Source organism: Melitaea cinxia, chromosome 5 (assembly GCF_905220565.1).
Source record: "Melitaea cinxia chromosome 5, ilMelCinx1.1, whole genome shotgun sequence".
NCBI classification, from domain to species: domain Eukaryota; kingdom Metazoa; phylum Arthropoda; class Insecta; order Lepidoptera; family Nymphalidae; genus Melitaea; species Melitaea cinxia.
Window position 1 is genome coordinate 13894722 of NC_059398.1, and position 15516 is coordinate 13910237.

The 15516-nt window shown below is 29.9% G+C and overlaps 1 protein-coding gene across 1 annotated transcript in view; it reads right to left on the reverse strand.

Moving 5' to 3' along the window:
• Window positions 1-15249, reverse strand: part of LOC123653643 (cerebellar degeneration-related protein 2-like) — an 89351-nt gene extending 74102 nt beyond the window's left edge. The window contains exon 1 of the mRNA XM_045589639.1: window positions 14888-15249. Coding sequence (XP_045445595.1) covers window positions 14888-14963 — 76 coding nt within the window. The 5' untranslated portion in view covers window positions 14964-15249. The remainder of the gene's footprint in view (window positions 1-14887) is intronic.
• Between the last annotated feature and the right edge of the window lie 267 nt (window positions 15250-15516).

Consider the following 15516-nt stretch of genomic DNA (forward strand, 5'->3'; position numbering starts at 1 on the left):
CAAAAACTTTAAAGTTATTACAATTTATTGCAAACTGTAAGTTTCATAACACACTCACACACACAGAGACAATTTTTTTTATGAAGAAGAAAACCTGGCATGTAATCCCCTGCGGATTGGCATTTCTACAATTGTACCAACATACCTCGGAATTACTGTATGGTAGTAACCCGGCTCGAGTGACATTGATGTACGCGTAGACATAGTATTTTAAAACGACCGTACGTTATTAATCACCGCTTTTCTGGAAAATGCATACCCGTACTTACATACTACGTAACGGGATGACCTAAAAGCGGTATGCTATTGCGGCTGGATCTGCGAGGTTGGTGATTAAGCGTTTATGTGAAAACACGAGAAGATCGTAACGGCAATACATCTCGATTAAGCGACCGTGAAAATTTAACTGAAGTAATGAAAATAAATTTAACTATTTAATGTAAATATCCTAGCGGATAAATGCCAAGGAATATTCGATTCGTCACAGTATTTAATTTTGATAACTATTTTATTTATTACATTTTGATATTAAACACTTGATGCCGTATTTCATTTCTTATTTAATAGTCTCTGTGACCTTAAACCTATTTATTAGGTTTCACGTCTCTCGCCCCCACCTTAATTCTTTCATCGTGACTCTTAACTTAATATTAATTGTATTTGATGTATTATATTTTATGTCAAATCGTAATACGATTTATTTAATTCAGGAAATGCGCAACCGCAGCTATGGAATCCTATGTAAATGCGTTTCCGTCACGCACTTAGCCAGTTTTATTAACAGCTTGCGCAATTTAAATTACGTTCTGGATGTCGGTCGATTACGCAATGTTAAAATCTATCTAACTGTCAAATTCAGCTGCCGTAAATCGACATGCTCTGAACATTTACAATTGAATAAGTATCTAGGAATGTTTGCAACTCACCCTAGAAATTAAAAGACTCAGCCAATATTAACTGAGATATTGCCGTTGTCTACACCAATCATTATTACAAAAGTTGATATCTATATAATAATGAATCTAATAGCTTATTTTATTTGTTCATTTTAAAATATCAGATACCATAATTTCCGTTGCACATTACAATATAATACACACAGATCGACAAAAATAAATGTACCTCTATATGAACATCTGTTCCTTAACATTATATTTAGGTGACTTCCTGTAGTGAGTTTCTCATTAAATACAACTTAACATGATGACAAATGCATATCTAAGAATAAATAAAATAAGACTGTCTTTTAATATCTTCAACTAGCTTTGCCCCGCGATTTTACAAGCGTTAACTAGAGTACAGTTACAGTAGTAGTTACAGTAGTTCCTGAGATTAGCACGTTTAAACAAACAAACAAACAAACTCTTCAGTTTTATAATATTAGTGTAGATTTTATCCGCTTGTTGTATTGAAATTAATCTAATATATAAAATTCTCGTGTCATGGTGTTAAACATTGAACTCCTCCGAAACGGCTCGACCGATTTTAATAAAATTTTGTGGGCATATCGTCTGAGAATCGGCCAACATCTATTTTTCATACCCCTAAGTTATAAGGGGGGGAGGGGATTAAGTGGGTTAATGACATATATGGCAAAGAAACGTTTGCGGGGTCAGCAAGTATATATATAAGCTTATATTATAACAGTGATTGTTTATTTTTAATCGTAAGGAGAAAAGGAGGAGGTTCTTAATTCGATTATATATTTTTTTTTTAATAATTACCTCAGAACTTTTGACTGCGTGGACCGATTTCGATGAATTTTTTGATCGAAAGGTGTTGCGTGTTATATAGTTCTATTTAAATTTAATTGAGATCTGTACTTATTGAGTTATATTTAATAATGCGTATTCAAGTACTATTTTTTCATGTTCCTACGTTGTATTATTTGTCGATGTAATTGAAGTCGGACTTTTTAGTTTGCGAGCAAACGCAATTATCTTATATTATATATTTATATATATATATATTACTTCATTATAAATTCTAATCTGGAAGGATTTATTATTAACCGATAAGATCGTTTTCTTTAAGTGTATTATTGCAATTATTTATTTTTAAAAATACATGATCTACATTAAAAATATATACTAGACGTATATGTTTCATAACGCTTTAACTATTTCAAATTCAATACAATTAGAATAGTAAATATGTGAAGGTACCTATTTATAGAATGTTGAAACGGAAAATAAATACATTCAGGTCACTCGAAGCCTATGTTTACCTGTGTTGCATATTTACATTCCGCTTAAATGGAACAACGTTCGGATGTGACAATAGGTTAGCTTACATAAATAACATAGCTAAGAACATTAGAAAACCATTTAGAGCGGTACTGTTAAAGTTTTACATTCTAAACTGCACTCAAATAATTAATTTATGTAACTCGAAATAAAGCATTTAAAATACAGTTTAGATTAAAATAAGTGTAATGATTCAACAACAAAATGGATTAATACGTGACAAGATAACGACGGAGGCGCAAAAGAGTATAATTCATTTGAAATGTCCACTGTCATTTTGATATGCTTAGGAGTAAATCAACATGATGGAATGCGGTTCGTGAGCCGCACTCGATTGCAGGCTTGAGTCGCTATTCACCTTGTAGGCTTGTACGCTGTAACGGCAGTCGTTATTACTATTAATAGTGTACTTTGTCATCGTTACTGCCATTGTTTAATTCTCTAATTGACATCCATTCGTCTTCCAATGTTATAGATATGACTACCACCTTTTATCGAAAGTTTTATGGATCCAAATAGCAAATCCGAAACTTTTTTTCGTTGTCAAAAAAAAAAATTGGAATTTTTTTATATTTAAAGCATATAATCTGAGGCTCCACTAATACTGTAGACGGCAGTGGATACTAATGATTTAATATCAGGTAGACCTAACGTGTTGTTTAATACTGGTTTACTTGTGGGTTTGAGTCATGAAAATAATCTTAAGGTAATGTAACGAAATCAGCGCAAGCCTCTTAAGACAGGTCCTCATCAATTCTACAGCGAAATTAATGTCTGTTCGTGTAAACGTTTACTGACATAGTATAAATACAAGCATAAATTATTTCCACAGATGACGCAGCATTGCCACTATTACGTAATAGTGATAGATCGGTAAAACCTTTTACAATTGTTATGTTTATAAGCGATTTCGATCACTTAGTACAGCCATTTTGCTTATTTGCATTACCACCAACTATCTAATGGTTGGTCAATTTATTGAGAGAAGGCGTTCGTGAAATGACGAACATTGCTAAATTGTTACTAGGTACATATTATAACTAAATTCAACTCACACTGTCGAGAGAATACATATAAAAATAACATGAAAGCATTATTTATTTGGCTCGTGATATCGTCTTATTACTTAGGACCCATTTTACGCTGTTTTAGTGATAACCATATTATTCTTTTCGAGCATCCGTGATGGACGATAATCAATAAGTTATTAAAATCATAATATATATAATAATATACTTGAGTTGAGTTACTGAGTGGTAAAAAACGATTTTTTTTTATTTATCTTTAAGCATTTACGATATAGCCAGCTCTATAGTTATTCGTCAGGTATATTTTGCCTTATGTCAGTCTATCATTATCTATAACATTACTTCTTGGGGTGGTGCTATAAAAACATGTATTGAAATTCTTGAAATTGCTCGTGTCATTCTAAAGGTGGCCACATAACGAGCTATCATCTATCCCACGGAGACATTATATAGGGATTGTAAAGTCCTCAGTATCAGAAAATTGTTTATTTTAAATATTATACTATACCAGCATAAAAGGACTTAATTTTAAACATTGTTACAGAAAATATATAATTATAAAAATAAAAACTGATATTTATGTATCGTTCTTACACAGAGTTTAATTAATCACAGTAATAATGTTAGTTTTTTTTTTTGTCGTTTTATTTAGGATGTTGAATATTGTTACAATATATAAAACACAATTTAACAAAGAAATATTTTTAAAAAAGAAATATAATTGAAAAATATTAAATATTTTTTTTAAATAATATATTATATATTTTTTTTAATATATAAATAGTTGTTTAATTTATTGTACAATAAAGTATTAATAAATAAATAAATAATAAATGGTAAAACAATATATGTCATATAAGTAGCGACACTTTTACGTCATTAAAAAGTAAGTTAAACATAAATGTCTCTTACATTTTAGGTAACACTTTTCACAAAATTACGCAACTAGCTTTTACTTAAGGCCATATTAAAGTTCGATCAATGGTGATATTTCTGATATCTTACTCTCCTTGAACTTATTAATACATAACCGATGTCGAGAAAAAAACGTTTAATGTATAAAATCGTTTTACTTTTAATGACAAAACAGGTGAAGCGTTGAAGTAATCAATCTTAACGTTACATAAAATGTTGAACATTATGAAAGAAAAATGTGTAAATCAATATGTAAAAACAAATAAATCACATAGAATCTAATAACGTTTGGCAATCGTTTATTGTATAAACATTAAACACGTTTTGCCAAAGTGGACAGTTTGTAACATAAAACGCTGTTACGCTCGTTAATTTTTTTTATTATATATTTTTTATATTTGTAGATTTCGTGTACAAAAAAAAACCAACAAATCCTATAACTAAGGTTATGTTTTGGAACCCTAATAAATAGAGACTTTTTTTAAATTAAGTTAAAACGAAAGAGATAAATCGAAAAATGTTTTTTTAATTTGTACGATTTTATTTTTGTGTTACCCACACATTAGGAAATTCTAAACATTTTTAATATCATATCAAAAATCACGACACGGTCAGTCGGAGATGCAGGTTCGATCCTCGCTGGAACGGTCGATTTTTGATATGATGTTAAAAATGTTTATGTTTTTTTAATGTCTATCTCGATATACTAAGTACAAAGATGATGATAATCCTGCGAATATTAAAATAACACACACACAGGTACGTACACTATAATATATAATCTACAATCGATGCTTTAACTCTTATATCATGCTTAAGAGACAGAGAATGATTATCTCACAGTCTATTAGATTCTCTAGCGTTAACTCGCGTTCAATGACACCTGGTTTCACACCTTGGTCACAGTCACGCACGGCAAACCATCATCGTCTCATGAGTGTGACAAATATCGTATTACATAAAAAAGACCTCAGATATTCGCAGAGCAAAACAACAACAATTGAAGTCTGGCTCGGAGCTTTTTTCTAATACTGCGGTATAGAATTTCGCTGACATGTATTCTTTTATTTAGCCATTATGTGTGCACGCCAACTAGTCACGAACTATAGAAGTAAGGTGTATAAAGGATTCGTCAGTATTTTAAACTTTGAAAAAAGGGAAAATTTACGACATACTAATTACGAAATTACTAACATAAATATGTTTAAGATCAATATTTCCCTGAAATAAGTACGCTCAATAGCTTTCCTTTTGGAAACAAATAATAAAACATATTCTTTCTGAGATGAGCATCGACATGTGAAAATCGATTAAATATTCGTTGTTTTATTCATAAACTACAAGCGCTGCACTTATGAGTCTCAAGTAAAGTTACAACCTGTAAATCTCGTTATCTATTTTCCTTCCGCTCGGACTAGTCTCCGGGCTTGGTCGGTCAACGTCCTTATTAAAAAGTATTATACAAATTGTCTCCACAGAGTACACGTTGTCTCTACAGATGGAATTTTCTACAATCCCTTTTTTATCAGTATAGTAAAAGCAAGAATTTTAAGCTGGTGAGTAAATATCGTTCGTAAGAAAATATCTACTATTTGATATTCAATATATATGCCCTACAGTGTTCACTTGGAACAGAATACATGTCTCTGTATGTATGAAGTAAAGAATATTACAATAATAACTTAAAATAGATAAAATAAAAAGTACATGAAATAAAAATTATTATATAGGTATGTTACGAAAATAGGTATGCGATATGTGTATTCGAAACAATTATTATTTTTCTAATTAAAAGAAATGCAGCATAAATTCAAGAACTATCCAAAAATTAGTCAAAAATTTACGTTACGAAGATTTATATCGATACCTTTGTCAATAAAATCCAACACTAGTCGCACAGTCAGAACAGGAAGTGTCTTAGAGCGGCCAGTAAATAAAATATCACTACTTTAAGATATATTTTATTACTTTGGATTAAGAAATACAGAACGAAAATTTTGTATTAAGTATAATATAAGATTTTTAATTAACACAGTTTTCTTACTAAAAACTTTCATTACTAAAATTATTTAACACTATTCACGTGAACAAGACATTCGTAGATAATATCGAAATATCGAGCTCCGCAAAATAAAGATAAAAAACATGATAAATATCGCGTTTTAAATAAATTTAGTAAGTATAATATTGTTACGTATTGAATTCCAATGTATTATAAAATATATTGTTACTGTAAACAATATCGTTATTCAAGTATGAAACCAACTCGCAAAAAAAGGATTTTGACGTGAAATTTGATTTTAAATGAAAACTTTAGAATAACATCGTTGCAGTTTTGAATTTCGTGTGAAGGAAGTGTAAAAAACATGAAAAGATATCTTATAACGAAAATCGAAAATTATATTTTTAGTAGGTATTATTCTTTTGTCTTTAATGACGAATAACGGATTCGAAAAGACACAATGTTTTATTCACACAAAATTTAATATGTATGTACCAAATATTACTTCTCCTTTGTCTTTTTCTTTGTTTATGTAAAATCCACCTAAACAAGAGAAGAGCATTCTACTAGTCTTCAATCGAAAACTAGGTATTAATATTTTTTTAAAGTAATTTTTTTTTATAAAAAAACACATTTTTGTGTGTTATTTATACTTAAAAAAATAAATGTTACTTAATTTGAAATAACAAATGATAGTTTTATTTAGTACTAGATGTACCCTTCGCGCGTTTGTTTATTTATTTATTAATACTTTATTGCACAATACATTAAAGAATTTCACAAAAGGCGGGCTTAATGAGCATTCTCTACCAGCCAACCTTAGGACCTACAAGAGCAGACGTTTGTAGGTGTGTAAAATTGAGTATTAGTAAAATTCACATTCAGAAGAAAAAAAGGGAGGAAATATAAGGTAACGTTAGTGGCAATCGTTATATTATATACACGAGCAAATAATTCATATATATACCATACAAATATATACATACATAAACAGATACAAACATACATACATACATACACATACACATACGTACGTACATAATACTTAATACACCTTGCTACGCTTTTTTTTTTGGTTGTATCAACTCAGAAACCTTTGGGCACATGCACAACACTATGCTGAAGATCACGACATGATCAAATGCTTAGTTTACGATTCTATAAAGGACATATAGACAAACATTCATTTTATATATATAGATTTTTATATTTGTAAGTCGTAACACTTTACTATTTATTTAAGCTTATTTTATTGATCTGCGTATTTTTTACTTCTCTATCTATATTTCAGATCGATAATCTGCACCATTTAATTTTTTATCATTATATAACAAATAATTACACATTGTAGACCTTTTAGGCATTAGCGAGTGACCTCTCTAATGATTTTAATAACGAAGTTACTTTTAAAGGAAGTTGTTTGCGGAGGTGGACAATGTTATACTTACCTTGTCCCCTTAAATGACTAACAATTATGAAAATAATAGGTCCCTTTAAATGTTAAGCTATATAGTTGAACTAATTACATGTTTTTAAACAAATATCAAGTAAATATAGATTAAGTTTAAGGAATAGGCATTTTTGTGTAGCCTTTTTCAGTTTTTTTTTTTTTTTATTGATGTAAAAACTCTTTAATTTCTTTCACATTAATAAATCGGTGACATAAAGCATTCATGAACGTAACAATGAAGTATAATACAGATACAATAAAGTTATAAAGCAACGCTAGCATAACAAAAAATAATGCATGACAAATGCATTCTAATAATATTTACATACGTTTAATAGCTTGGTAAAACAATTTTATTGAAAGATGTAAAATTATTTTACATTCGAAAAGTAAACACAATTTATAATAAAATGAGTCTGGCTACTGCATACTGAGACATGATACATATTAATGCAAGCGATAAAATTATACTTTTGACTAACATAAATGGAAAATCCTCGTGACTTTTTAATACATCTCGGAGCCTATATGGAAGCAATCTTAGTTATATAATCCTTAACTGCAGCAGGAATATAAATAATAAGTTGTTTATCATTTCTGATTAAGGAACCTAAATACATTGTTTAGTTTCAATAATAGTTATTTAAAATACGGAAATTGCTCTTCATTTCCGTCCAAGAATCAAAAAAAAAATGGCATAAATAAAAATAAAAAAACAAAACAGTACATTATTTTCTTTAGTAAAACGCACCTGGCTTATTTAATTTCTTTAAAAAAATGTAAAGAAACGGACTGCTAAGAAGATATTATAAATGAAATGTTCATATGATAATATATGCCGTAGTCTTAGTGCCGTTTTTAACCGACTTCAAAAAAAGGAGGAGGTTCTCAATTCGACTGTATTTTTTTTTTTTATGTATGTTACATCAGAACTTTTGACCGGGTAGACCGATTTTGACAAATTTTGTTTTAATAATTAATCGAAAGGTGGTGTGTGCCAATTGGTCCCATTTAAATTTATTTGAGATCTAACAACTACTTTTCGAGTTATATCTAATAATGCGTTTTTACTTGACGCTTTTTTCGTCGACCTACGTTGTATTATACCGCATAACTTTCTACTGGATGTACCGATTTTGATAATTCTTTTTTTGTTAGAAAGTGGATATCCCTAGTTTAGTACCATGATAAGGAAACCAGGATCTGATGATGGGATCCCAGAGAAATCGATGGAAATTCTTGAAAATCCGCAATAACTTTTTACTGGGTGTACCGATTTTGATAATTCTTTTTTTGTTGGAAAGAAGATATCCTTAGTTTAGTACCATGATAAGGAAACCAGGATCTGATAATGGGATCCCAGAGAAATCGAGGGAACTTCTTGAAAATCCGCAATAACTTTTTACTGGGCGTACCGATTTTAATAATTTTTAATTTAATCGAAAGCTGATGTTTGTCATGTGGTCACATATAAATTCCATTGAGATCTGATAACTACTTTTTGAGTAATCTTTGATAACGCGCAGTTACTTGACTATTTTTTCGTCAATCTACGTTGTATTACTCGTCGATGTAATTGAAGTCGGTTTTTTTTTTTTCGTTTGCGAGCAAACACAATTATGTTTAATGCGTTTTTATTGTGAGATATTAAATAGTTTATATTATTGTTCGTAGTTTTTGTTTTCAAGTTGTTAAGTTTTTAAGTAATTTTCACTTTACAATAATCTAACGTCATTGCTTAATATACACAAAAAAATCTAGGTGGCCTCAATGGTAGGAAACTTAAGTGCGCCTACGAGTCGAGAATTCGACTACAACCACATTCTAACGGTTATTTGGCCGTGTCAGACTTTTTGTTATTCATGTGACACACAGAACCTTTCCAAACAAAACAATAAATTGGAAAACGTTACATATTTACATGAAGGCAAAAAGAGGTAAAAGGAAGTGGATAAGAATGTACATAGTTCAATACGTTTACGCACGTTTTTTCGTATTTATTACGTCAAATCACATATCAAATCACAACACAAATTATTTAAATTTAGAATACGGACGAAAACAAAACACGAGGCAGTTTTTTTACTAGTTGCTGACAAATAACATTCACAAACGCGATTGACACGTCATGCGATGTCTGAGCTAAAATAATGTACCGAAATCCAAGATGCTAAACTTATATCATGCCTATGTCATTCAAATTCAGTAGCTGCGAATACCAATTTGCCGAACTATTCTCAGCATATTTTAGGACTATCCATGGATATTACTTTTTTTTCTTAAAAAAAAAAATATGAGGTTTTGTCACCTTCTAGATATTACTTGTTGTGCTTAAATTTTTTCATCTAATATGGCGATATTGTTTTCTTTTGTTTTGTTATTTGTGCTACTAATAATGACTATAACTTGCATGTATTGTATAAATAAATCAAAGACGTTCGAAACAAATGAAAGAAGTCACGAATAATTTTCCACGGCATGTGTAAATTAATGAATGAGTATTACCTCTATTACTCAGTGTGTGTGTTATTACGAAATCGTGTGCATTTATTTTTGTAATGAATTATAATTTTGGTACTGTAAAAGGTGAAGAATCTATCGCTCACCACGTCGAGGTCAATAACGAATTCATCATGCAGCGTGAGAATTTTGTTAACAATTAAGTAAAAAAATCCGAACCAATTGCTATGATTATCAATTTACCATAAAATTATACAATTATAAATTTTTAAATGAAAATTTAAATGCCTTAGATGAGAACGAAAGTAAAACCACCTATTACGTACAATGAACGATGCAGTTCAATGTTTCATAATTTTAATAACTATATACATTACTCTTGTAAGACAATTTAATTTAATTAGCCTTTCAACTTAGTAATCTCAAAAATGACGATCTTTTTAATATGCGCGATTGTATCTTTTAAATACAAAAAAAACGTGATAAGTTTTAGAATATTTCCCACACAACAGATTCTGTACAATTTGTCTTAAATGATTAATTATATATCAATTCCCCAGGATTACCGCTGTTTTGTTGTGCTGCTTCTGTTTTGACGACAAGAATTAAGTTGATGATGATAGATTGGTTTGATTCAAGCTAACATATTTTTAGTTGTATTCATATTAAAATTTGGTTTTGGCCTAGTTATTTCTCCTTGCCATACTGCCGTACTTTGTTAACACGTTCAGCCATCGACACCGATTGTTATCATACATATACCTACATTATACACCTGATAACAATCGTGTCTCGGTATACACAAAAACCAGCTTTTGTCCATGACATGCTTATGACAGGTACGAGTATAGCATGTTTTAGGCTATTTGCTAAATAATCTAAGTAGGTATCTTAAAATAACTTGTTTCTATTGACTGAGTGATTCATTATCGCTCAACGTAAGCTATTGAAAAAAATATAATTATGAAATTTTGGCAGTAACATTATTAATCCACTACTTTGCTTAGTAAATGACTTCTGTAAAAACAATTTAAATGTTTGACGTTTTGAAATTATCTTACGTGCTTCTATTTAAAAAAAAAAGAAGTGAGTCTGTATTTATATATATATATATATATATATATATATATATATATATATATATATATATATATATATATATGCGTAAGAAGTTATACTTTATTGGCTAGCTAACTTCACAATGCTAACTTCTTCGTTCACTAGCTAATATTAGGATGTTGGTTCTTTGTAATGGTGTTCGCATACACCGTAAAAATGTAGTCTCGTCATTTTGCTCTATCGCACCAAAAGAAGTATAACTTCAAAAATTAAAAATAAATAAATATATCTTCCTGCAATTTTATACTGCTCTTATGGGGTCGACAGAGAATGAAAGGTAACATCTAGTAGGAATATGTAAAAAGCAAAATTCCATACAGTAACGAGCCATTTCTCAAAAATTTTCTTATTATACATACTAAGTATTAGGTACACTTTACAATTAATCATCAAACTAACGAGGTTAGTGAAATTTCATTTTGGCTAAAATTTCAAGTACTCGTAGTTATCAAAATTGCTACATAAAAATACAAACTACTAGCCCGTTGGCGCAGTGTGTAGTGCAATTGTACCCTACTTTTTGCTCCGGGGGTTATGTGTTCGAATTGGGAATATATTACACCCAGACTCAATATTTTAACCTATAATTGTGTTTGCAGGCAAACGAAGAAAAACCGACTTCAATTATATCGACAAGTAATACAACGGAGGTAGTCGAAAAAATAGTCAAGTAAATACGCGTTATCAAAGATTACTCCAAAAGATGTAATCAGATCTCGATTAAATTTAAATGTGACCACATAATAAACATCGGCTTTCGAATAAATTAAAAACCATCAAAATCGGTGCACCCAGTAAAAAGTTGTTCGAATTTTTGAGTTTCCCTCGATTTCTCTGGGATCCTATCATCAGACCCTGGTTTTCTTATCACGGTACCAAACTAGGGATATCTCCTTTCCAACAAAAAAATAATTATCAAAATCGGTTCATAAACGACGGAGTTTTCCCCGAACATACATAAAAAAATATACGGTCGAATTGAGTAACCTCCTCTTTTTTTTTGAAGTCGGTTAAAAATGAGGAAACTGTGTTTGCCTGTAATTGGATCTATATACATCCTAACATGACAATTTATATAAACTGTACTCTTAATACTATATTTGATGTATATCTGTTGAAAAACTATTAAATAAAATAAAATTAAAGACTTTAGACTGAGACTATAGATAAAAATATTTTTGTACTTAAACCATCGAAAATTAACCATTTCATTGGAACTTTGGACTAAATACATAAATATTAGCTATTACATTTACATAATTATACAATATAATATATTTTAGTAAAATATTTTTATAACCTATTTCCTATATAAAACAATTTATGGAGATATAAATGCAATTTTTGTGTATTTTAAGTACAAACTATATTTATCTAAATGGTGTTTGAATGGTATTTATCGTTAAAACTTAATTAGTTTGTATTTACTTAATTTTTTTTTTATTACTTCCGATTCACGTTCTATATAATTTAAAAGATGTGATTTTCTGGTTGGTGTTCATTATAACAACAGACGTAACAGGTAAAATAAAAAATAAGTACATTTAACAATATCAAGTTCAACACTTCTACTAATAAAATAAACTTGAAAAAAAACCGTGTGGTGTCGTGGGACACCAGATAGGAACGAAGTTTCTTATTAAAAAATAATAATTTTAAGTTCGAGGTATCAGGAGATCGAGGTAAGAAAATAATTATTCGGGTATACACTTTTTATAATGATTTTTTATCGATAAAATGACAACACTACTGTACAAAATTATCTTAACACCTTTATTTTATTTAGAATGATTTATAAAAATATACATATAATAATTAGCGAATGATATAATAATAATTGTGAACTGCAATAATAATAACAGTCATCACTAGACATACAGTGTATAGCCATCATACATGACTATACATAAGAATATTACGCTTTTATTTAACGTTACGGACGTTTTATGCCGGCTAGGTTACCCCTACCTGCAACGCCCCGTAAAGAACTTTGTTCAAGTGTATGGTCCTTAAAGTGTAGACATCATTACCACCGATTTTCACAATGTTTAGTACCCCTCTCCTGTTTTTTTTTTCATATTGTTTTGATTATCATAGGCCTCTTGCTATGGTATAAATTTTCTATTAAGTTTCATATAATTATTAAATTAACTTTTTGACATTACCGTCATGTCTTTTCTACAGCAGAGGCGGAGAAAACGCAATTTTTTTGAATGGTCACAGCTGCTGTGATCAATGTAATCATATATTTTGTAGTTTTAAAAATAAATGTACTAGAATTTTACGATGTTAAAATAAAAATTAATATTGTAAAAAAATTATTTGTAGTTGTATTAGAAATACAATATTCTTAGACATCATTTTAAATGATAAAACAAAAACAAAAATTAATTTTTTACTTTTCGGCTTTTTTCTATTGTAAAAATAAATAGAGTGACTGTAATGTTATTATTGTAATATGGATTAACGACTAATAAATTTTACGTTAATCTAAATCTGAAAAATTCCATAAGTATCTTTCAATTTACTAAGAAAATAATAAACTAATTAAAGTACCCGGTGAATGTAAAAATATATTTATAAAGCTTAAATTCAACATGATTAAATTAAAAATTTTAAAAATAAAACTATGAATATGTATTAAAATTAATTTTCTCTTAGAAATCAAGTAGAAGTATACAACAATAGAAAGATGGAGAAATGTTAATTATCCACGATCCATGATTATGAATCTTTAATTGCTACAAACTGCTAAATTCATCTTAAGAGATGGTCCATGCTCTGAGGCGAGTGGATGAAAGCGTGACCGTGGATAATGCCAACCAAGTGATAAAGCAAACGAACGACAAAGACACAAATTGGATTTCCTTGTCTAACATGTCCAGCATGTTACTTAAATGTTTGCTTATCACATTATTTATTTTGGAAAGAAGTTCATAAGAACTTGACGAACTTTTTAGTAAAAAGACAGTATTATAACATTTTTTACTCAATATACGGATAAAATGGATGAAAATTAACGTATAAAATTTAATATTAAATACATGGCATGTTTATTTTTATTGTCATTATTATTTTATTATGTCTACCACATTTGCCGGTATTATAAACGCCGCCGATAAACTGTCACGCAGTTTGGCGGGTTATGAAATTTTAAAGTATTTGGTCCCATAAAGAATATACTATTACTATTATTATATTAATACATATATAAATGGAATTTTGTGCAACAAACTTTTTAAAAATATATTTGTCCTTCTTTAGAATTTTAACTTCCAAAAAACATTTTGATTCTTGATTATTAATTGACCACCTAAACTAGTTTTGATAAATTTTGGTGATTGTAACATGTAATCAGTGTGAGTTTACAAAGAAAGAATAGAATGATATAAAAAAAAATAATTCCTTGTAAGTTAAAGCATAGTACAAACTTCATTTGTACATACATACTTTGTATCAAGTCATACTATTCACTTTTAAGCCATAAAAAGGTGACTTTATAACATCTAATTAAATAAGAAAGGTGTGTGATAACTGCGGGTAGTTTGCTAAATGAAACTTGCTAAAATTCAAATTAACTGCTTACCATTTTAGAAAACGTTACGTCAATGCGTGTATTCCATGTACATTCACGACTTATTAGCGGTATATTAAATATTTTACTAACCTGACGCCGTCCAACACTCGGGACAGTCCTGGCAAAGCGTTGACCAGTCGTAGGAGAGGTCCTCAAAACTCGCCATTACTATAACTTCAAATCTAATACAAGTCCACAAGAAACATGCTATTTTGCCTGCACAAACACTTAGCACTATGCAGTTAACGAAAATGCTTCCGAAAGATACTTAGACCGTTCTATCGATATATGTATATTGAATATATCACTGAAAAATTATTTAATCATATTAATGTTGTCATAAATGCCGCAGGTGATAAAACAAGTCCACGGTGGTCCCGCGCTCTAAAGCCTCCGTATGTGCGCGCGCATACACATTAGCGGCCGGCGAAGCACTGCGCGGCAACCTCGCGGGCTAGTCGGGATGTGTCGCTGCAAACCTGTTCCTCGGACTCTCAGCGAAGCATTCACTCACTGAGAGTTCTTTTGATTTTAATGAACCGTTAACGTTGTTTTCTTTAAGTGTCTTATCAACATATCGCGTAATGTGACCACATCCATCAGCTATTTCCGCGCAGTCGAATCGTTGTGAACATATATTTTAACTATTACCTTGTTTATTAATTTGAAACAGGTAGAACGATCGTTAATAGTAACCGTTTTTGCGACCTTACCCACCT